This window comes from Pseudochaenichthys georgianus, chromosome 18, assembly GCF_902827115.2.
Source record: "Pseudochaenichthys georgianus chromosome 18, fPseGeo1.2, whole genome shotgun sequence".
Classification (NCBI taxonomy): Eukaryota; Metazoa; Chordata; class Actinopteri; order Perciformes; family Channichthyidae; genus Pseudochaenichthys; species Pseudochaenichthys georgianus.
In genome coordinates, this window is record NC_047520.1 from 8,518,994 (window position 1) to 8,543,449 (window position 24,456).

General features: G+C 41.0%; 1 protein-coding gene across 1 annotated transcript in view; it reads right to left on the bottom strand.

Annotated features, from left to right (window-relative positions):
* Window positions 1–3,156: 3,156 nt before the first annotated feature.
* rell1 (RELT like 1) overlaps window positions 3,157–24,456 on the bottom strand; it is a 28,749-nt gene continuing 7,449 nt past the window's right edge. The window contains exons 2-7 of the mRNA XM_034106470.2: window positions 18,948–19,157; window positions 15,764–15,835; window positions 12,102–12,156; window positions 7,940–8,182; window positions 5,973–6,105; window positions 3,157–4,434 (exon numbers count right to left, since the gene is read on the bottom strand). Coding sequence (XP_033962361.1) covers window positions 4,393–4,434; window positions 5,973–6,105; window positions 7,940–8,182; window positions 12,102–12,156; window positions 15,764–15,835; window positions 18,948–19,157 — 755 coding nt within the window. The 3' untranslated portion in view covers window positions 3,157–4,392. The remainder of the gene's footprint in view (window positions 4,435–5,972; window positions 6,106–7,939; window positions 8,183–12,101; window positions 12,157–15,763; window positions 15,836–18,947; window positions 19,158–24,456) is intronic.

Genomic DNA, 24,456 nt, shown 5'->3' on the forward strand with positions numbered 1-24,456 from the left:
TGTACAGGCATGAATAAGCACAGATGTGGTCTATTGTATGGCCTTTACAGTTAGAATATTGACTTGTAAGCAAGATATATTAATATTTGTACTTATTTTAAAGCATGACAATTAGGTTTATTAAAAAAAAACATTAGATCAGGGGAAGGGATTGTTTGTAGTGACAAAAACATAGGGGTGTGTGTGTGTGTGTGTGTGTGTGTGTGTGTGTGTGTGTGTGTGTGTGTGTGTGTGTGTGTGTGTGTGTGTGTGTGTGTGTGTGTGTGTGTGTGTGTGTGTGTGTGTGTGTGTGTGTGTGTGTGTGTGTGTGTGTGTGTGTGTGTGTGTGTGTGTGTGTGATTCCTGTACAAAAGCAGGAAATGGAGTCCTCCTTTCGATCTTGTTTTCCATCATTAAGTGACCTCTCAGTATCTGCCAGTGCTGCTGTCATCCCGGTGACTCTCGGTCATCAATCCCCCTCACCTCGACTCCAGCACAAAAGTTATTTTACAACAAGCTAATTTGTGTCACAACCTGCTGCGTGTTGAACGTGCACGGAGGCAAATAAAGAGCACTTGTGTGTCAGATTCCTTCGTGTTGTTTTATGAGGTCCATTAGGCAGCCGGCTGGAGAGTCCCCAAGGTGTGTGAGCACTCAGTTAACATGTTTGTTTTTCTCAAGGCTTTGTTGGAGTTAATGATGTCATGCTTAATTGTGGCACACACACACACACACTTCATCGTCTCAGAGGAATAGGTAGGACTGTATTTAATGAAGAAATATCCACCTTAAACAGGATTATGCTACTGATTCTTACTCTCTTAGACACATTAATCAGTGTGGTTATTAAACTGTATCTTTACCGAAAAGAAAACTAAGTAGTCCACACTGTTTTGGGAATTAGCTAATGTTTTCGCATTGGTTAAATATAAAAAATGTCTACAAAGAAAGTGCATTTGATTCAGTGGTGAATGCTTAAATGACCGAGCCTAAAGAAAACACTAGTAGAGAAGATCATTGCTTAATATAGTAACATCTATATCACTATCAATACAAAGTTACAAAGTGGCTCGCAGAAAAAAGTGAAATCAAACCAAAAACAGCAAAACCATAAATATAAAGACTGGAATAAAGCAATCAATCGACTGTGAAAAAAACTTTGTATGAAATCAGTTTTGAGGCGTTATTTTAAAATGGCGTTTATTGCCCTAGTTTGTTCACACCAGACACAAAGCAATTTGTTCTCGGGCGAGTTTGACCACGCCCTTTTTTATGTTAGCATTAGCACTTAAGCGTCACTCAAACAAAAGATTCCCCTTTCTTTTCATCTCTTTTTGCTCAAAATACAAAGAAATAGCAAATTACACAAATGTCATATTATTTTTAAATTGGAAGAACGTAGTACTAAAACTTAAGCTACGTTTGCTTATGTCGAGAAGCTAGCAAGGGTGTGGTAAAAGTATCAAACATATAAAAACAAGCCCAGCCTTTTTCCATTAAAGTATAGCTAACAACACCAGCTCCTATTTCTGATACTTCTAGCAAGAAAGTTGCCAAGTATCTACGCTAACAGCCATCCCATCAGGCCTCCCTTCACCAAAACTACCCAAATTGATCAATTCGAACAGAGTTATCAGAATTATGTGACAGCCTCAGATACTGCAGGTTATTCTTTTTGTTGTCCCGAAGGAGAACTTCCACAAATATAGAAAAAGAAAAAAAGAATATGACCCAGTAGTTACTTTTAGCCTATTGCACCGGTGTTCTCTTCCGGGTTACCCTTTACTTGACAGATGCTCCACTATCACTGAAAACTCTACTCCGATTAGTGCGTTGTGGCTTTTGGGAATTGTAGTTTTCCCATTATAGAGGCAGCAGAAATGACCAAGGGTTTAAATCTTAACTAGCAAACTGTGCTCTTAATACCAGACCAATTAACTCCTGCTGTAACCGTGGTTAAGATATATTGTGTAAGCCGTTTTTCCCTGGTGTAGACCATGTGATCAGATTGGAATAACACTGTTTGAGTTTAGGAAAGGTGGGCAGTGAGCCATTTGAGAAGGTCACTGCGTCTACAGGTCCCGTTGTAGTTCGATAGGTGTTAAACATTGACTAGACTTCCTCCCTCTGGACCCAAATATTTCCCTTAAAAAGAAAAAAAAAACTCTCCTCTGAGCCAGAGCTCCATCCTCCTGGCCGATATCCAGCGGCAAAGATAAGATGTAGGGCACTTAGCCTGGCATCGGCATGGGAACTGTCGCCTGGAGGCCTGAATAATTCACAGCCTCAGATAGATGTACTGCTTACGGAGTCATGCAAAAAGGACCGTACAGAGCTTTGTTATAATCTATGCCATTTCTCATGTGCATAGCTAATTTCCTCGTGGAATTATTGTAGTCGCTTTAATGTAGTGTGAGAAACCTTTCATGGCACAGAGCAAGTAAACACGCAACTGGAGTCAATATTTGCACCAGGTTATTTGTGCTGCCTATTCATGTCGTGCACTGTCAAGCGCGTCTGTTGGACAGGTTTAACACCCCGAAGCTATTCTGTGTGCGTGTGCGTGTGCGTGTGTGTGTGTGTGTGTGTGTGTGTGTGTGTGTGTGTGTGTGTGTGTGTGTGTGTGTGTGTGTGTGTTTAAAAGGCAGGTTTGCTTTGAGACGAAAGATATAGGTGGGGTTCATCACCTTGTGTGCCATCAGGGTTTATTTCCCACCGTATGTAAATGTTTCTTCCTCGCGTTCAACACTTCCCACCAGCAAGAAACCGTGTGTCACTCTTTTTTAACACGTCACCCGAAATTAACCGATCTTTTCTTGTACCGATCTAGTGTCTCTTTAAGGTCAGAGACTTCCTGCTTGACTCATCTTGATAAGACTGAGAAGGTCAAGAAGAGACGAAAGTGTCAAGGATTGTTAATGCTGGAAACACCTCTCCGTCTCCGTCTCATCTCTATTACCTGAGAATAATATGATGGAGAGCCTGAGGTCGTCGGACAACCTACTCCAGATGAATAAGACAAATCGTCTTTTTATCACGGCGGGGGGGAAGAAGGAGGGTGCAGAGATGAGGGAAGGAAATGAGAAAGAATAGAATATGAAGATGGATGGTTCGCTCAGGAGGGGGGGGGCGAGTGGTCAACAATAAAGAGACTTATTCCTTCATTGATATGTATTAGTCGTCTTTATTTTCTTCCTTATACAAAGATAAAAACACAGCAAACTGACCCAAAATATGAACAACATGTATAAATATATCTTTTTAAATGACACAATGAAAGGACAATATGAAAGCATTCCTAAAATTATACTTTTTGATCATCTGTGAAAATAATATTCTTGGGGCAAAAAGGGCTTCTCTATTAATGTCATATCGTACTTCCATAAAGAACTCATGTTTTAAAAAAGATTGATAAATCAGAAAGGCCGAGATTTACTGAACTTTGGTATCTTTTGTGGATTTAGCTAGCAACCGACTTAATCCTACATTTACCATAATGCAGAAACTATTCCTGGTATTGTCGAGACCAAATCCAAGCTAAAAGTAAGTGCTGGACTTCCTGAGGGGGACATGAATGCTAATGTTTCTCAATGTATGCTGTAAACAGGCACTCAGTCGCTAACACGTTAGCATAGACAACTTGATGAGCTGATAAAAAAAACATTGGAGGTGGGTTTAAATCTTGAGTAATAGCTCTCTGACACATTCAAAAAATTACAAATGGAAAATCGAAACTGACCTGCCCGAGTATAGACTTTAGGTTTTTTGGTAACGTAAACACACGCTGTCCCTTTAAGAAAAAAACACCAAGAAGGCAGCCATATTGGATAAAGCTAATTTGTTGTTCAACACAGAATACTACACTTTCTTCTTTAGTCGTAGAGTGGAAGATAAGGAATGTCATGTTCACACCCGCTGCTAATCTACAGGCTACTTCCTGTTCCTGTGATGCTATCAGAGGTCGTTCGTACTTCCTGTTTGAGAATGGCGACCCGCAGTTAGGTCTGGGAATGGCTGTATCTGTTTCTTTGGGCTTATCCGTTCTTTTCCTCCACTTACAACAACATAAGAACACACATGATCGGCGTATTGAGTCACCTTAGTTCATCGGGGAAGCCCTCATTCAGGGTCCCTTGACATTAAGCAGCCGCCCTGCTTAGACGCTCTTGCGCAAGGCACTATTTTTGAAATCTTTTTTAAGAGGAAAGTGTATCACACAGACACACCTTACCCCCTTTTCTCCTGTAAAATGGGGCCACTCTTGCCACTGTGTCCACCATCAGCAGCTCTTTTGCCCCCCATGGAGCAGGACTGTGGGGTGGGAATCCCTGGTCCACTTGCCCCCCCCAGCGCTGATGATTTATTGTTCTTTTTTAGGGTTTGGACCTGATGTTCTTCCTTCACTGAATCCTGCTACCGGTTCTCTTTGTCCACGTCGTCGTCGTCCTTCTCCTCCTGTAGACGGTAATACGAGGGGGTTTAATACGGATAATAATCATGAATAATCGTCAGATTAGGCGTGTTCTGCCATCAGGTTTGTTTACTTTCTTGGGCTGAAGGCCGGTTTTCTTTCTCCCACAGTCAATACGGGAAAGCTAAGAGTCAATATGTGAGCTGAGAGCATGGAACGAGACACACACGGATGTGAAATGTGTTTTAAAGCTGTGATTGGATTATTTGCATTGGTACCATCGATAGAACATGAGTGTTATGTTTCTCCACCCAAGAACAAATGAAAGTCAAGGTTGCTGAGTTCAAACAGACTCGAGACTCTCATATTTCCAAGCTTTCATTTCAGAAAATGTAGAGAAAAAACAAAAGCTAATTCCCGTCTTGCTGAACAACAAAGCGTTGTGCTTTCTCGTAGATGTTTTGTTGTCCAAATTGTTCGAGCTTTGTTAAACATGTCAATTGAATATATTTGTCGAAGCCATGTTCCAAAACTCATAAAATAAAGAAAGCGTCTAAATATGATTTGAGAAAAAAGACTTTCCTACGTTAACCAACTGTAGATATGTTTTCCTTTCACAATAAAAGCCTAGCATGCTTTCACATTAAAAGCCTAGCAACAGTAGCTGTAAGCATCATAGCATTCTCTACTGTACTTGATATAGTGTTATCTATAAAATAGGGTCCTTAACCTCCAGCCTAAACGCTTTGTGTGAACATAAAACGTGAATATCAGTAAAGCAGTAAACCTGATGACTAACGCTGAGGATATATAAGCAATGGGAGCCTCATCGGTTTGTTTTTCTGTTTGGAGTGTTTAAAAGAACCTGAAAAGAAATCCTCCACAAGGACATTTTCATTGTTGTTCGATATCTGCGTCAACAGGAAGACACAACTCCTCCTCACGCTCTTACGAATGCTTTATTTAAGAAAATTATGATCACCTTGAGAAGTTCCTGTGATGTAAAGTGCAAACAGAGAGGCTTATTATTGATGCGGTTTGATTTTCAGTGATTCTTTAAAATGCTCTTTCTGATTTTAGGAGCCAACAATACAACCATTAATCGATTGGTAGGCCGACAGAAAAGGACATTTGATTGATAATTGATTCATGTTTTTCAGGTAAATAAAATAATAATTTCATAGTTCCAGCCACTTAAAATGTGAGGATTTGCTGCATTTCTTTTTCTTTAATGATAGTAAACTGATTGTTGGAGAGTTTTGTTTGAGAAAAACACATTTAAGGAATTCACATTGAGCTGTAGTATATTTCACAGTCGTTTCTGGCATTTTATGGACTATTTAAATCAGCTGATTAAAAGATAATTGAGAAAGCATTTAGTTGCAGCTCTGACCCATTTAAACTATATTTCAAAAAGTTGTTGTGTGACGATGTATCCCAGAATGTGACCGAGAGCTTCTCACATCACCAAGAAGCAACGTACAGGAATAACCTACATGAGCAACACTGGGGTAGAGCTCCATGGAAGACACAGGGAGACAGAGAGAGAGAGCGGGGTGGGGAAGTTTTCCAGAACACACACCTGCTGGGACTCGGAGGTCGTCCGGCTGCTAGGCTCCGCCTCCGTTGGAGACGCAGGGACGCTCCCGTTGGAGTCCGTGATCAGCAGCGTCCGTCTGTCCCGGGCCGGCTTTTCACACTTCGTCACCCGGAACCTGAGAGGAGACAGGAAGGACAACGGTTTGGGAAATGAGAAGTACGTTCTGCAGAGTCGGCTCATTAAGAGGAACCGCTGGAACAAAGACTCGTTTTTTCTAGGTCAAAATCAAATAAAACCTCTTTTTGCTTGTTGTTTGTTTTTGTGAGAATACTTATCTAATTTACTCAGTTCTTTTTTACTCTTTTTATTTAGTTGTTTTCTTTCATGCTGGGGGGGGGGGGGGGTATATTTGATCTGCTTTTTGGCCGTCTGGTTGAAATGTGCACTGTTGCATCTACTGTATGTATGTGACTGCTAAATTACATTCTGTAGGATTTTTCTTTATAATGAAAACTGTCCCAAAAAAAAGTGTTACAAAAAATATATATAACCTAGATGAAGTTGATTTGTTGTATATTCATAAAAGGAAACATAAATAACAAACAGAAAAAGGTCCTTTAATGGATAAACTCAGCGGGGATCGGCTATTCTCATTTGTGCCACAGCTGGTTTCCACACTTTGCTAATAACACACACAATTACACTCGCTGTGACCTCCGCTCTACTCCTCTATCATCCTCCCACCCACTCAAAGGCACCTGTTCACTCACACACACTCACACACTCCAAAGCTTTAATTAAATCGGCAAATGAAGATTCGTATCCAGGTCATGCTGACCCATTCATCTCGGTGGCATAAACGAAAAGCAAACCGCTCTGCATCCCGATGCATCGCAGCGGGAGGAGGCTTTCCCGATTCACTGGTGGACTCACAAATGTTCCTTTACATTCAATAAATCTGAGACACAGTTTGATAACCGTGTCTTACTATGAGAGAGCAGTTTCTTAAACCCATTTCAAACACTGGAAACTCATTTTAAATCATTGAAAAAAGCCAATATTTATTGGGGGAAAAACTCCCTATTGCCAGATTTTGGATATTGTAATATATATAATATGTAATATGGCACAAGTATTGTATTTTCCTCGTTTTAAAGGTGGCACGACAGAGAGAATATTGTAAGATTTGATTTTCTACATCTCATAGCCATATTATATAGTAGTTTTTATTATTAGAGGCCAAGTCCATGCCTCCCGTTTCCTGTTATTTCCCTTCGGCTGAATGAAGTCACTGCTAACGCAAACATCCTCCCACCACATCACATTAAGAACTGGCGAAACAGGCGTTTCATTTTCATCAAAATAAGGTAAAAAAGTAGGTAAGTTTCAAATCTGTCAACAACAAGATGCTCCACTCTCACCTGACGCACTGTGTTGTACATCACACAATTATGTTCTGCTATCAGTCTGTTTTGGGAGAAATGTCCTGTTGGCCTTGTTGCCATGGTGCAGCTCCACAACACAGGTTAACCACTGAGGCTTCTCCAAAAAAAAAACATGACCCAGGCTGAACCTGCCGCATCTATTTTCCCAGGGTTCCTCCTGACTGTCCACATGTTCCGTGTGGCTGGTCCGGGGTCAAAGTGCACAGGAATGTTAGTTGGTGTAATTAAGTGTGGACTTTTAGGGGTTAATGTTTGATGGCTAGTGTGTGAACTAAAACTGTGCTCATGTGTACAGTATCTATTCAGTAAAGCATTTTCTTTTAATAATTAAATACATAAAATAAGTTAATGAAAAATAGTACACATATGAATGCATCCCCACTCACACTAGCATGTAACTACTTGCACAACAACCCCACCGTCCGAAGAAATTCATCGTAACTCATCTAAAAGCAGCAAAACAACCCCCCCCCCCCTCTTCCACTTCCTGCCTCTCTGACCCAGACACACACACACACACACACACACACACAGACACACACAGACACACACACACCTGCCCACCTGCCCACAGCGAGCACCGTGACCTCTCCTGATTGGATGCGCCGCTGCTCCGGCTTCCTCGCCGACAGCCTCCTCATCAGCGGCCACTTCTTCTGGCTGCAGCGGTTGCAGATGTTCTTGTGGCCCCCCAGGCCCCCGATGGTGTGCAGGTGGCTGCAGGTGTGCTTGAGGGCTCCTGGGGGGGCACCCGGGGATATGGGGGTCAGCGGGGGGGTGCCGGGAGAGGTTGGGGTGAGCGGAGGACTGGAAAACAGAGAATGTAGTGATTAAGAGAGGGTTTAGGGGTGATTTCACTACAGTAATGACCCAATTATTATGATTATGATACAGTACACAGTTGCACTTTAATTATGACGTGTGTAATCAAGATGATGCTGATGACTATAATTGGAAGCGGCACAGAATAAAACATAATTTAAATCAGTCCCAGAGCAGTTAATATGCAACAAAAGGGGAAAAACAAGACATATTTTATAGGTCAGCAGATTGTTTAAGCACCAAGCAACATATTAAGATGGAAAAAAAATAAAAATGAGGGGGGGGGGGGGGGGGGGTTCCAGTCAAAAGTGAGACCGTGCACAGACGAACATCTGACCTACATCCAGGGCTGTTTCCGTTTACAGGAATGAATTGTAGCTCAGTTAACTCTGCAGCGTGTCCTTTGCGACACATGCATACCGTATGTCTTCAAACAAACTGACCAGTCTTTGAGAATGATTTAAAAAGCAATAATGGAGTTTCTCTGAGACACCTGATCAGGAGGAGCTGGAAAAAGAGGTCAATCCGACACGCTTCTCTCCACTTTCAGTGTTGATCGAGACGTGTGCGCACAAAGACTAATAAAAGGCGGATTAGGTGTTCGTTTGATCTCCACACAGCGTCTGCTTTGGGGAGAGGGACGCTGTGTGCATGCTGCATGACCCTGGAGAGCAGATCCTCACATTGTTCACACACAAAAGGGGAATACAGTGTTTTCAGAACGTGTGTCGAGGGACGAAGGGAAAGTCTCCTTAATAAGGCACGAGAGAAATGTACTTTTAATGTAATAAAAAAATAAAAATAGTGATACTAAGTGGTGTGAGAAGTACTTAGAACTTTTACTTCAGTCAAAATAGTGATAACACAAAGTAGAAATGCTGCACTGCAATTGAAAGGCTTGCAATCAAATTATTATTGAAGTAAAAGTGGCATGAAAACACAATTAAAGCAATAATTACTGTTTGAGAATCTCGTACTATTGATGCATTAATGTGTGCATCTCCTAAATGTGTATACAGTACATGGACATCAGAAAATGACATTACAGAACCACGGGATGTATTGTGTTGCTACATCTTGTTGGAGTCTTTTCAACACAACGGCAGAAAGTACTTCCTAATTTCCCCCGTAAGGTCACGCACATGTTGCTGTGTTTGTGGTTGACAAATGGGTGACGCTCAGCAATGCAAATGTATGGGGCAAACTGGAGAGCGGGAAGTTTTGTTGCCATCTGAGCTTAAATCAACTCAATTTGGTTCCTCCATTTTTATCTTAACAACATATAAGGTCAAGTCGTTCCAGTAGTGGCATTTTGTGGAGTTTAGTCACAGTAGCGCCATTACATTCTTCATTAATAATGCCTACTAACATTCCAACCCACAGTCAGGAAACACCCAACCAGGCATCCTAACTGGTTGTGTAGCAAGCCCTGTAGAGCAGCCATCAACTCACACAGCTGATCCATAATCGGAGTTAGAACGTGGAATGGACATTTCAAGTATTACTACTGTAGTCATCAACAATTCAAAACTAAAGTAAAAACAATTCTATTTGCAGATTACTCCAGCTAACACATATTGGATATTCCCAGTATTATTTATATATGCATTTACTTTTTTCTTGCCCTAATCTTTTTTTTTTTTTCCTTCCAGTGTTCATTATTTTTCTTTATTTCTTTGTACTCCTTCATTTCTATACGTTTTTGACGAAATAAATGCCATTATTATATTGATGCTAATGATGATGCACGGGAGGGCTACTCCCCATAAGCTATGCTTCAGCCCTCCCACTTCTACTAATTGTGTTCATTTGTGTGTATGAATTATACGTTTTTGTTTTTGTATGATTTTAGTAGAATAAATTAAAAATAAGTACTTCAACCTAGCGTTGGTGTTTATTAGAAGAAGAATAATAATATGAATTGCAATATCGTCAAACCCCACATGAGTTGCATGTTCAATTCGAATATACACATGATAGTAAAGGAGAATAATATTTTGGTTTTTGCTTCTTCTTCTCTAATCTTTTACTGATTTTTTTTAAGGCGGCACAGGATTTTTTACTCCATAAAACAAAACGAGGGTGAAATAAATCCAGAGAAATAAGAACTGTTAGATGGGAGAGCACAAGGAGACATCGATTTGCTTTAAAGGTGGGGAACCAGTGGTGTAAACAATGTGTGACATGAATGTGAGAAGCAAAAGGGTATGAAAAAATATGCATGACGCTCAAGGGGAGGATTCCTGAGGTATGAATCATGAGGGGGGGGTAAACGCAGGACAGAGTGGAGATCAGCTGATGGACGGGTGGCCAGGGGAGGTTAAGCACCGAATGTGGAGCGGCAGATAGCGAGGCCTGGATACACTACAGCCACTCTCCTTCCTCTTCTTTTCTGGCCGTCTCTCTCTCCCCCGCTAAGTGTCCCATACATTACCCCCCTTATTCCAGCATCTCTAAGTGATCCTCTGGCACTCTGCCCGACCTGGCTTCGGAGGAAGAGGAGCAACAGGAAGAGAACGAGGAACAGAGAGCAATACCTAAACCGGTGCAGTACTAAAAAGCAACCCGTAATGTCTCTATATCTCTTTCCATTCCTTCCACGACAGCGGGAAGATGACAGGAGGAGAGACAGAGAGAAGGAAACATACTCCGCTAACTCGATTTACTAACACTCCTCCTCTGTCACGGGCCCCTACTCCTCCAATCGGTCCCATCAGCCCGTCTCCCTCTCTCCTTATCTCAGCGCTGAGGAAAGTGAAGACGTCTAATCTGGGCTCGTACCGTCAGCTCCTGCTCTTATGAAGGGGGGGGGGGGGGGGTTGTATCCAAATGGCTAGCAGGAGGCCTTTGATTATAGATGTGAATATCAAAATTGGAGGGAAAGCAATTCGGAGGCAGATAGATGTTATGCTGGTAAAGGATGCTGGACTTTAGATTCCTGTTAGGGCTGGAACTAACTGCTAAAACGTCGCTAATGCACGTTAGCTTACTTTCGGCTCTCACGATGTGCATATCTAACGATGTCTAAATGCATTTTTGGTTTCGGAAAGGTTTAAAAAGATATTTATTTTTCTCTTCCTTTCAAAACTACATGTGGGGAAATGTAATTCTCCACCGATTCATCTTCAAATATTAAAGGTCACCTATTGTGCAAAATCCACTTGTTCATGTCTTTTCTACATCAACATGTGTCCCCTCTGTGGAAAGAGATTCTGAACGTTTCGTGAAAAAAGATTCGCTCTCTTTTTGTCCTGATCCATTTATATAAAAACCTGTGCAAAGCATGATCTGTTTGGTGTTTCGAGCCAAACACTTCAGAGACATGTTTTGTATATAACTGAGAACTATAATATATTGATGAAAAAGAGCACAATAGGGGACCTTTAAGTTCATATTTCGTTCTCTAGAATATCCCAAAAAGATTCAATGTTGCAGAGAAGACATATCAAAAGTAAACTGCTTGTTTTGTCTGACCAACAGTCTTATTGCCAAAGATTTGTAATTAACAACATATTTTATTTTAGAAGCTGGAACCAAAATATATTTGGTATTTTTTCATGATAAAGCCTCTAGTGTAAAGCTTCTTTACCCCTACACTTACTTTTCTAAGTTGAGTCACAGTCTGGCCAAAAATTCAAAAAAGTAAACATGCCAACAACTGTGCTCTTCAATAATCCAAAACACTGATATATGGGGCGCAGTCGCATGGGGGGAATACCCCAGCTGTTTGCTCTAAATCAAACCTTGCCAATCTGGAAAGGTATCAGAGAGAATGTGGCCTGATTGGCTATCAGTCACTTCCTGCTCTGGCCACTCTCACTTTTCAGCACCAACAGGCTAACAGAGAGGCTGATGGTGCCACCTGCTGGTGGAGATGGGTAATACTCAACAGTTAAACACTCACCCATCAGAGTCGATGCTGGTTTCATGAACCATGGCTTTCAGCGCGTCTGAGTTTGCTGAAGAAGAAAACAGACACAGTTAGAACAAAGGAGAGAGAGAGAGGGGGGGGGGGGGGGATAAAAACACTGTTGGGGATTAGTGCAGAAAACGCTCCAGTGACTTCAAAAGCAAAGCGCTTATTGAAAGATAGCAGATAAACTCGAACACAATTAAATTGCAAATTAAATAAGCACAATGATCTCAGAGGAATTTAACAGATCAGAAAAAACCTTTATCGAAGCAACAAGAAACTCTTCTGGTTAATGGTCAGTGTTTCGGCCTAAGGAAATGTCCTTACAGTGCACATGAACAATACGTCTAACCAACTTCAGGCGAAGCAGCATCAACTCAAATATGGATTTACATAATTTCCTCCCTGAGACAGGATTCCCTAAGGCCTGGCTGTGATGCATTCACTGACTTCCCCTTGAGCACACGGGTAAAGGGGGTTTTGCAGACCTTAGGATGAGCGGTACAGAGACACAGACATGACTCATGTTGGTAGACGGGGGTATTTTTAAGTTATGATTTCATATGAAGAAACCTCCGTCCTCCTGTCACCCTGGATCATCCTCAAGAAATCTAGCACCGCAGGGGTTTTCTGCATCCTTGGTAGCTGCTACATATGTTTAGCCTTTAAGTATTACAGACTTGCAAGTGTCATTTTATTGGTAGAAGGCTTCAAGACCTGTGTAACTGAGTGACTAAATGTAAGACCAGGTAGCAGTTTTGAATCATTACCGGCCGTGAGAATCAGTTAACTGTGACTAAACACATTTTACATGAATTTTTTTCACATGATACTTTAGTATTTTTGTCTTTGCTTTTCTCACTGGTTTGGTATAGACAGGGCTTAATTGCAAAAAGGCATTTTCACAAGTTCTTGTGCGCCAATCAGACTTTAATCAATAATGTGGGATATGTAATTATTTAAAGAGGCCTCTTGTCAGTCGCAACTAAACAGACAAAACCGACACAATCACACATTGACCTTTTATTTTTGTTTTAGAACAAGAAAATAGAACAACTATTTTTAACGTGCCATATATTTCTGGACACATTTAGTTATTTAAATTATTCAAACAGAAACCTGGCCAAATGCAGATTTAGCCAACTACATTAAACGTTCACTGCAGAAAATTGTTAACGTTTTTAAATCTATTGCGTTTTTTCATCAGCTACAAAAAGTAAAATCACAAAATATATCCCTCCATCTATTGAGGGAACTACAAGAAAGCAAAAAGGGAGATGTACTTTATTCTTTAGGGGGATTTTATTTGCGGTTTTTATTGTAATAATGCTACATAGACATCCAATGAAAACAAGCAGCAGCACTGTGAGGCCTTTACTCTGAAGTTATCTGTAGATGGCAGCCTTCGCTCAGCCATAGAGACGACTACTGCTCCCATAGAGACTTCTCCTTATATTTATTTACACAAGCTGCTGCTGCTGAGAGTCACTTCCTGTGTTCCAGATAATGATTGCCATCGATCATTTTCTAGGTTTGAATGTTGACTGGTTGAATAGATGTTTACTATATTAGCATCAGGACTATTTTCGTCGTAGTTATTTTTAACCATGTCATGCGGAGTGACGATGTGACGGTGAGTCACTCGCAGCTGACGGACAGATCTTCAAACACTATCCTGATGAAAGCAGCGAGGAGTTCAAATCAACACGAGATAATGATGGTCTGACACCAGAACATCACAATGCTGCCTTCAAGTGTCTCAAAGTAGGCTAGTCAGCTGGATAGGATGAAAGATGGATGGTAGTTCTTGTAGTTTAAAACATATTCAGCTAAATCATTTTAGCTCAACATGTGCATTAATTAAATGTACGTCTATGTAACTTTTTTATAAATTAAAGAAGACATTTCAACTGAAACGGCATAATTGTTTTTGGGGGAATAACAAAATAAAAATCACCTTTAACAGAAATACATATGTAATAATGATTAATTGTTTATATAATATTTTTCAAAAATGTTTAGAGCAGAAATGTTTATTAATGTATATAGTTTCTCCTATGAAGACATATTTTTACAATGGTTTATGATACCAAGAACTAAACACTTTAAAACACCTTCAACATCTTAATGTATTGTTTATATGTAAAAACATGCTACACAGAGTGAAGGGGCGTTACTGTAAGCATGCGTTCACTATGGTTGGAAAAGGGTGTGGCACTACACCACGTATCCTAAACAGGTGTGGCAGGGATAAAGTCGCAGTATAAACTTTTACAGTGCTGTCCGTCTCTGAACCACAGACTGTATCAACGCTGAAAAACGCTTTTTCTGCACAGCCAAAAGACCCAGTCCGAGATCACCCGATGTCACATATTCAGGCTTAAGTTCATCTCTAGGGCTGAAACTAACTATTATTTTCATTTACATAAATCTTTTGACTCGTTATTTTCTTTAATCAAAAGGTTTTCGCTCTATAAAATGTCAGAAAAAGTGAATCAGTGTCTCCAAAAGCCTACGATGACATACTCATTGTCTCGTTTTATCCAAAAACATTGAAAAGCGATTGAATAAAGTAAAATAAATTAATCTAATGCTTGAACCTGCAGAACATCAGATAACAAAACAAACTGTTTCTCTGTTCCTTTTTCAACAAAAGCATTGTTTACCTGAAACAGCAGTTCCTCTCTTTCACTAAAGTATCCATCAGCAAGGTGCCTACCTAGTACCTACTAACAGCTGTTTCAATAGAACGGTGTAATCTGCACTGCCAGTAAGGCATGTGTTCATTATGAAGCGGACACCATACTAGCATTGATCCTTATCTTTCCTGTCGCCACTTGTAAACTCAGCTGAACAAAGAACTACAATAACTTGCATTGAAGAGTTATTATGAATTCGCCTTCATGTTTCACCTCCGGGAAATAGTTTCACTTTAGAAGAATAATGCCATCAAATAGCAGCTTAGGCATCGTGGGAATTCAATGGGAAACAGTGACGTTCCTGTTTGTTAAAGGGGCCTTATTGTGCTCATGTTAAGGTCTCATCGTATGTTGTGCCTCGACTGTGACATGTGTACACGCTTTAATGTTCAAAAAGCTCTTGTTTTCTCTCATAGCCGATCTGATTGGTTAGCTTGCCGGATCTGTTATAATTCGTCAGACCTTTAAAGATGTCCCGCCCCCAAGCCTATCACGTACAATGTGTTGGAGCGCTAGCCAATAGAAGCGTGAGTGTTACTTGTGATGTCACTATGTTAAGGAAGTAAACAAAGGACTACGATCGAGGCGTTTTAGCCTTTGGGATTTAAGCTATTGCAGACCATTTACATGCACAAAAAACCTATATAAGAAATATTACAGGGGAAAACCCCAAAAAGCATAAAAGGGCCTCTTTAACCACAGTCATTATTAATTCCTATGAATGAACTTGACTGACCTGCTCACACACACACACACACACACCCCCACACGCACGCACACGCACACGCACACTACTGCCAAGAAGCTGACACCCACATGTTTCCTAGAGGAAACAGAGGCGGAAACAGCCAAACAAATTCAAATGACAATGTGTTATCTCCAGCCAGATTCATACAGGTGGCAAAAGGGATTTATTTAGTGTTTGTTGTTTGTTGTTTGTTGTTGGACACATACCTTCATTTTTCATGATGTAGTGGACAATCTGCCCCACTGTGTCGTTGTTTTCACTGAGGGTGTCATTCATGTCTGGAGGGAAAGCAGAAAAATACACCACATCAAATTAGAAATACTTGAATTATAATGTATTTAGTAAGCATTTGAGATATCAGTATCCTCAAGCAGCATGTACAAAGGAAGTCATACATATTTAGGCAGCATATTTCCGAGTGCAGTACAGTTAAACAAACCGTATAGCCTCAAGTGTTTTGAGAGGCAGACCCTCCGGCGTAGCTTAAGGCCCCTTTAAAAATGGTAAATGCTTAACATGACACCCATACATCAGAATTCAAGAGCCCTTGTTAGTATTACAACTCGACTGCACTCTCAAAGGCTGGACTGTTTCACTGGAGCAGGAATGCAGTTCATCATTTAAAATGGAAACTCTGCTGCATCATGGTATGAGATAAATAAACAAGTGAGCTAAGGTCTGCCTTTGGGCTGCTGTCAGTCGTCACTTAAATACAACCAATTGCTTGTTGGTTCATACTGAACACTAAACAAATAATTAGTCCCACGGTAGTCAGTGCAGATATAAGTCAGAGCTTGTGTTTGTCTATTACCCAGATAAAAAAAATCGCAATAATATATATAATTTAAATATTGTGATATATTAGCAGGATCTTGCCTAGTTGCCTAGCATCAATATAATATGGGATTTTTTGAGTGCTAAACTTGCAATTAGGGACCACTTGGGGGCAGCTAATCAACACATAAACACACACATTGGGATATTGTCACTAGCGAATGCATTGTATCAAAAGGGGACAAATAGTGCTATTTTATTAGGTCAACATCAGTCTACTCAGCCAGTGATCACACTCATATCCTTTAAATGTGCCATCCTGACTGACTCAACAGAAACAGAAAATCCCTGCAGCACACTCCCCCGTGAGACACTTCCTACAACTTCCTGTTGACCACTTCCTGTTTTTATCTCAACATGATAATGTTACACAGATTTATGCAAGTCTTCTGGCTGCTTACGACTGAGAAAATGAGGCCGAGAATGAATAGGGGAAACCCGATCCTTACCTAACAAAAGGAGACCGACTGAATGACACAAGCAATGTTTTCAGATGTTTGTTTTTTTTCTATATTCTTTTGTTGCGACGTATGAGAGAGAAAGGGTTGGGCGTGTCTTTACATTTATCCTATTTCAATACACTTGAGGTCAAGATCAACATGATTCAAGGGCGGTTTAGGCTTTAGGTCAACATGGGACATGATGTTCCCCGTGTTGATGCCAGGAGGAGAGGTGTGCAGGTCTGTAGCACAACAGATGAATAAAAAAAGGCATTACGCACGGACAGGAACAAATCTGGAAAGCATGATGGAAGCACTTCCTTCTTTCCATAACAATCTCATGCCTGTGATTTATAACCCATGGTAGGAAAAGGCAGAGTGCTAACATTCCCTCTCTCCGTGTGGATGAGACAGAGACGAATTCAAGCCAAGGAAACTTTCTTTCAAGTTTGGAAGGTCAACTACATTCTTCGAGAGGCGGGAAAACTCATCTCAAACACAGTCGTCATCGCCATTAAGAACAATCCGCAGATTTCAAGGGAAATTAAATTAGCGCTGTGCAGAGAATGTCTTTGCCATGCCTCGCTGCTCAACACACCCCAGTGTTGAGTCAGAGCATGAGTGATGAGAATGCCAAAACGTCTTCCTGGTTACTACCGGCCTCCACTCCTTGAAAAGGCAGACGCAATAGAGGAACTGGGGTTTAGATAAGGATCAACAAGACAATGGAGAAAGAGATGGTGATGACTTACTGTAAATGGTAATAGGGTTTCTGAGCTGTGATAACACATGGTTTTCAGGCACAAACGGTACCTTGGTTGCTGATTGGCTAATGGTTACACGAGCAAAGACATCGTTATGACATCATAAAGTGGCCAAAACCTGATCAGCTCATTTTCAGACAGGTTTTTACATAAATGGATCCGGACAAAAAGAGAGAGAATCTTTTTTCCTGAAACGTTCAGAGTCTCTTTCCACAGCGGGGACACATGTTGATGTAGAAGAGACATGAAACGGTGGATTTTGCACAATAGGTGACCTTTAAATGATGGTGTGTAAAACGAACCACTACTCCTTTTATTGACATAGATAGGTTATTATGTCCTTTTCTACTAGTTTTCCCAAAGACAGACGGCATATCAACATCCCTCTGCACCTTCAGTACCTGGCACACAAAACTCATTAGATTCAGGATTCAGGAATGTACAACCAGCCCGTGAGTCCTGGAGAGAAGGTGGGAGCATCCAGTGATGTTACTGTGATATTGCTAACCTTGAATTTCACCATCACATGACGGGAAGATGGAAACCACGCAGACCAATGAGTAATTCGGAAAACCACTGAAAATAATTTGCTTCTTCTGCATTTTTTTCCCATTTAAACGCGACAGCATTAAATCGTTTGACTGAAGAGAAAAGGATTTGGGTTGATATTGAGAATATGTTAATGATGAACTTGAATTGTTATGTTTATTTGCTTCTGTTGTAAAGCAACGAACGAGGCGAGGCGAAAAATGTATGAACCTTAAAATTGTCCTTCAATCAAATCCCTTTTTTTAAATAAGTAGTAGTAGGCAAAATAGATGTTATCGTTTTTGTATAAATGTAATGTATGGTTAGATTGCTTCCGACACCGCTGTTAATACCGGTGCATGCAGAATATTGTGTTAAACAAAATAATATAAAACATTTTTTAATTAATGTTGACTTTTTGGACACTGGATTAATATAATTTCTGGATGGCACAAGTCTGAAACAGCTCTACACAGCCACCACTGGAATATTATCATATACATTTAATTAACATTCATGTAATATTAGCGTAGTCTAATCTTATTTAATTTTGAAACCGGGCAGAAATACCAGATTTGAAATGAAAAAAAAAGCTGCGTAGCATTAGAATGTAGATAGGGAATTTAAATATCAATGCTATACAGTGGCAAACCATGTCTATCATAACTGGACCTTCTGTAGACACAAAACCACTGAAATGCGTAGTGCATGGTCCGAGAAGCAAACAATGTGCACAGCGATGCAATAAACACATAAATCTGTCGGACAGTGTCATATGTCCACATTGCCTCATCTCCCTCCCCCCTTCATTCAGACTCCCTTACCTCCGCCCAGCTCAGGATCCTTCTCCTCACACTCCTCCCCATCATTGGCCTCAGTGGTGCAGCGGTAGCCCTTGCTCTTCAACACGTGGCAGATCACCACCCCCAACAGGCCCAAGAGGAAGAAAACAGGCACAAGAACAAAGGCGATGTATTCCGTGTTATTCGCCACTTCTCCACCGTCTTCTGTCGCAGAAGCTATAGTCTGAGCATCTGGAGGGAGAAAGAGAGATCATGGTCAATTGTGATGCAATGGAACAAAACAAAGGAACGCCCCTGATGGCAACCTGATATCCAAAGTGAGTCTGAGGGCACATTCTGGGCCGAGCAGCCGAGAGGATTTAAATGCTCTGAGCTGCAGAATGACAGAGATTTCATGTTCCCTTCATGGGTCAATCCAACCTGCTGCTGTCTCTGGACTCGACAGCTCGAACTGTGTGATTTGGTGGAAGCTGTGCCACTTTTACAGCTTTGAGGACTCACTTGATTTAAATTAAAACAAATGTATGCTAATTTTCAGGTTCATATTTGTATGTTGTGCCTCTACTGTGACATGTTTCCATGCTTTAATGGTTAAAAAATTATTTGTTTTTCTCATACTGCCTGTGCTGCAGCCCCTCTGTTCACCCTGTGTCTGGAACCAGAGCCCAGTCTGCTCCGATTGGTTAGCTGTCGGCTCTGTTGTGATTGGTCAACTGCTTAATCAAATAATCGGGGTAATCAAAGGAGACCAATGGAGGCGTTTCAAGCAGGTGGGGAGTGTGTGGGAGAGAAACTCCCTCAGGGATTTTAGCCTCTGCAGACCATTTATATAACACACTACAGGAGGGGGGAAACCGAAATGAGCACCCTTAGCATAACAATAAGGGTTGCAGCAGGGTTATCGATTTGTATAGTAAGTGACAGCAGTTAAGAGAGCAAAAGGACCATCAAGTTTACCACTCTAGCTATCCTCTCCCACTCCCATCTGCCCACCCCCCTATACACCGGACTTTAGACCCATCAAGGTGCCACATGGATAGGGAGGATGCTGAACTCCAAATATTGTACTTTTAATTCAACTTAAGACCATTATTTAACAGTACAATATGTCATTTACTTTGTTTTATCTTATCATATCGTTTTAACAATTACTTTGTGTACTTATTCCTGCATTTTTTACAGTGTATGACATAATTCTTTCCTTTTTGTCTCGAGTATCTTGTGTGTTGCACTGTTAAAGGAGCTGACTGATTTCATTGTTTGGGGCTCATTTCTTGCTCCACTTTATGTCTTGGCACAGGATCAGGTCAAAGGTCAGAGAGTCGACGCTAGACGGTGACCTGTGCTCAGCTATGGGCTAGCGCTCTCCTGGTTCCTGCAGTTGGAAACCACGTGATGCATTCCAGCCTGAAACACTGCGGGCTTTGTCTGACTTCCTGTGTGGTGTGTGTGAGACAGAGACACACACATTAGGAGTCAGAGAAAGACACACGGAGACAGAAATGGAAGGTCGAATCTAATCACATGTTCATGGCGTATTGAAACGTACCACCACTGTGTGTGGCGTGTTTTTGCATACCTAACCAGGCCTCCTGATGCACACAGGCCTCTGAGCTGTCCCTTTGTCCCGATGTCCCGATAAATACACACTGATAAAGACCTTTGTCTGCGCATGGACCGTCCTGTGTCCTATACTGTTGGGAGCTTTCACACCAGCTGGCTGCCTCACTCCCATCCCTCTCCAAATGACTCAGAATCATCCACAGGCCAATTAGCGGATTGCATTGAAAAGCATTGAAAAGAGACTAAAAGGCTTGAATAGAGTCCTTAAGGAGGATTTAGAGTTGAGTCATGAAAATCTCTTAGCAACAGCTGGTGTCGTGTTGAAAGTCCTCGCAGGGACAGCCAAAATATATCTGAGAAACACGCACCCACATGATTCACATAGTCATTATGTTGATTTATACAGTGCCAGGGATGTACTCAATTGCAATAATTTGAGAATAGATCGAAGCGAGAACACAAGGTCACAATCAAATCACAGACTGCAACTGCAAATCGGAGCAAGGTGATGCAGACACCCAGCTTTTTTAATGCCAACAAATTATAGAATTGTTTAAAACATGAATCAAGAATGTTGGTACTTTAGCTTGATTATTTGTTGTCGTTCGTTCACTACCGACATTCTTAGTTGACTGACACTTGAGATGATTTTGTGGATGCATTGATTTCAATACAAATAATCATTAAAAGCACCTTTTAAACATATTATATTTCCCATACATGTGCTCACAACTATCATAGAAACAAGTTGTTTAGCATGAAAAAGTATTCAAAAAATACAAATCCACAGAAGTAATCTTAGTAGACCAAGACAAAAAACGACCGATTAATTCGCAATGGCAATGGCATCGAAATGTATTAACAACTCTAAACACTGCCGTCGTTGAGAAGTTTGACTCTTTCTATTAAATGAACACATTAGTCAGGTGTATTCATAATTAATAAAAAATAACAGGGTCTACAAATAAGCTGGAGAAGAAAAGCAACCATGTTCATCATGACATTTGGATGAAATATGAGAAGTGATTCTGGCAGTAAGAAAATATGTTTGACAAGAGATAACAATATTATTTCACTTCCTCACTCTGGAGAAAAGTATTTCCTGCTACAATATCAAATCCTTGATACATCACACACTTCCTCTGCAGCTGAGCGCAGCAGAATAGGTCAGGATTTACCCTGTACCCGGTTATCGACGTCTCTGCTGCCACGGCCTCTTTCACAAATTGATGTTAAGGACCTTTTAAATCTCCTTGATTCTTTTGGTCTCGTTCAGTCCGTGGCTGGCCCAACACACGAAAAAGGACACACTTTAGATTTAGTATTATCATTGGACTGTCTGTCTCCGTGAATGAAATCTGTGCAGCAACGCGTATCTCAGACCATTTACAGGTTCCGTTTACAACTTCGATCCCTTCCGCAGGAGTCGAATAACGTGCCCCTGCGCGTTGTCTGCGTTCGATTAACCCCTTGACTGCCTCACAGTTTTCTGATGTTTTTAATGCTTCTCCGATCTGTAAATTAGAGGTTGTGGAGGAAACTTCTGTGAAGCAATGCAGTGGGAGTCACGGGACGAGCAGGAGTTCTGATGTCAAACACTGATATTTAATACAAGCATCGGCCGGAGAAATTCACATCACAAGTAGGGTTGCCAGAAACTGACCATGATCAAAATTGATTATTCGGCAGCCCTGGCGAATAATAATCGAGTATTATATTTACTGTACATACTGCCCCGGTTCAATTCTCACTAAACATAATATTCCCTTCCACTGCTACGCCGACGATGTAGAGATCTGTCTGCCTCTCATAGCAAATATCAACCACTCACTACAGCAGTTGATGGACTGCTTAACAGAGATAAAATCCTGACTGAGCCAACATTTCCTTAACCTCAACGAGAGCAAGACCGAGGTCATCTTTTTTGGACCCCAACCTCCAGCCTCTCCGGTTGATATTCTGGGCTCTCTCAATGAAAACATCCTCCCCTCTGTCATGAACCTTGGAGTTACCTTTAGTAGCACTTTTAAATTCGACAAGCAGGTCAGCACCGTAGTCAAGACCTGCTTTTTTTTTTAAATAAGATTATTGGCCAAAACCAAGTCGTATTTATATTTTAAAGACATGGAAAGGGTTATTAATGCCTTTGTAACCTCAAGACTGGACTATTGCAACACTCTGTATGTGGGTATGGACCAGGCCTCAATTAAACGCCTACAGCTAGTCCAAAACGCAGCTGCACGTCTTCTGACTGGCCATAAAAAGCGTGACCATATCACCCCAATTCTGGCCTCACTACACTGGCTTCCAATACGGTTCTGAATTGATTTTAAACTCCTTTTATTTGTTTTCAAAGCCCTAAATGGGCTGGCTCCTGCCTATATAGCCGAACTCCTCCATCGCTACACCCCAGCCAGAGCTTTAAGGTCTGCTGACCAGCTGTTACTGATAGTGCCCAAGACCAGGCTCAAAGCCTGAGGGCACCGAGCCTTCGCAGCAGCTGACCCTAGGTTCTGGAACACTCTGCCCCTCCATGTGAGGTCGGCCGAGACACTAGGGGTTTTTAAATCCTCACTAAAAACACACTTCTTCTCCCTGGCCTACTAGTCAGAGCGGAGCACGACTCCTGACTATTCCCTGTGTTTTTGTTTTTTATATTTCTTTAGATGCACAAATGGTAAGCTACTTTAGCTATTAATAAAGACAAAGTGAATTTCAACACTGCTGGTGGGTGCTGGGATATTTGAATCTAGAACCGTATATGACTTCTGCTCTTTCTTTGCACAAGACCATCACTCATTAGCTACAGTATCAGTGGATACAGCTAATGACCCGCAGCCTAAAGCCAAAGGGCGTCTCAGAAATGAGGATGTGTCTTACTGCTGAGACGAGCAGACAAGACCTCCAGACACTATAGAACCACATGTGTGTGTTTCCTGACCTTAATTCCCATTTCATTTAAAGTTTCGGATCATTTAAAATTGCACTTCTTGGTCATGTCTTAACAAGATCAGGAAATCAGAAATGGCTGCAAGAGTTTTACCCTTTTATCATCGACCTCTCAGCTCCTTCCAGTCAGTAATCCGATCCTCAACTAAATATAACTGCATTATTCTCCTCCATTCATTCGTCAGAGAGAGCGGAAATGGAAACGGTTCGATTTCCTCCCCATTGACCACTGTTTGGCTGGTTAACAAAATCAACGTTTCCAACTACTTTATCTACGTCAAACTTTGAGGACTTCAACCAAATCTCAAGAGTCTCAGTATGGCCTTTGTTATTGGGACTTTATCAAATACCACAACACTTTTTCAAATAACCCGAAAGCCATAGTGCACAATGTTGTAGCGTTGACACTTGGTCCTTTTATTAAAATGATGCACACAACACAATCTTTTATACATAATCATCAGTAAGGAGGATATAATGTCTAAGTGGGCAAATTATTACAATTTGAAAATGACATCAATTTGGCATTTAGTATATAGCAATGAACCAAAAACCAAGACAATATCCAGTCTCATTTAACAATATCGATACATTATCAATATATTGCCATGCCCTATAAGTCTAAGTGAACATATATGGCCAGACAATGCCCTTAATTCTTATCTTGTCATGGAAAGAAAAGTATTGGTCAATTAAAAAGGTTTAACTGAAAAGCTGTAACAACTAAATATTAACTGCTGAAAAAAATGTAAGATAGTCAAATGTTAATCCCAGAAAGAGTTTGTGGCCTTTTGCTCTGCACTGAATATGCATGGGTTACAAGGCTCTTTGTGGCTTACCATTTCCTCCCATTCACGAACTCATGAGCAACTAAGAAAGCAAATCTGAGAGCCTCTGACATAAACTAACCCCATCTATTTTTAAATTACATGACGGAGCGGTCTTTCATGGTTCGTTATCCATGTAGTCTATTAAGTGATCTGAAGTCGACACGAAACCTCTCTCGAAACTGGGAGAG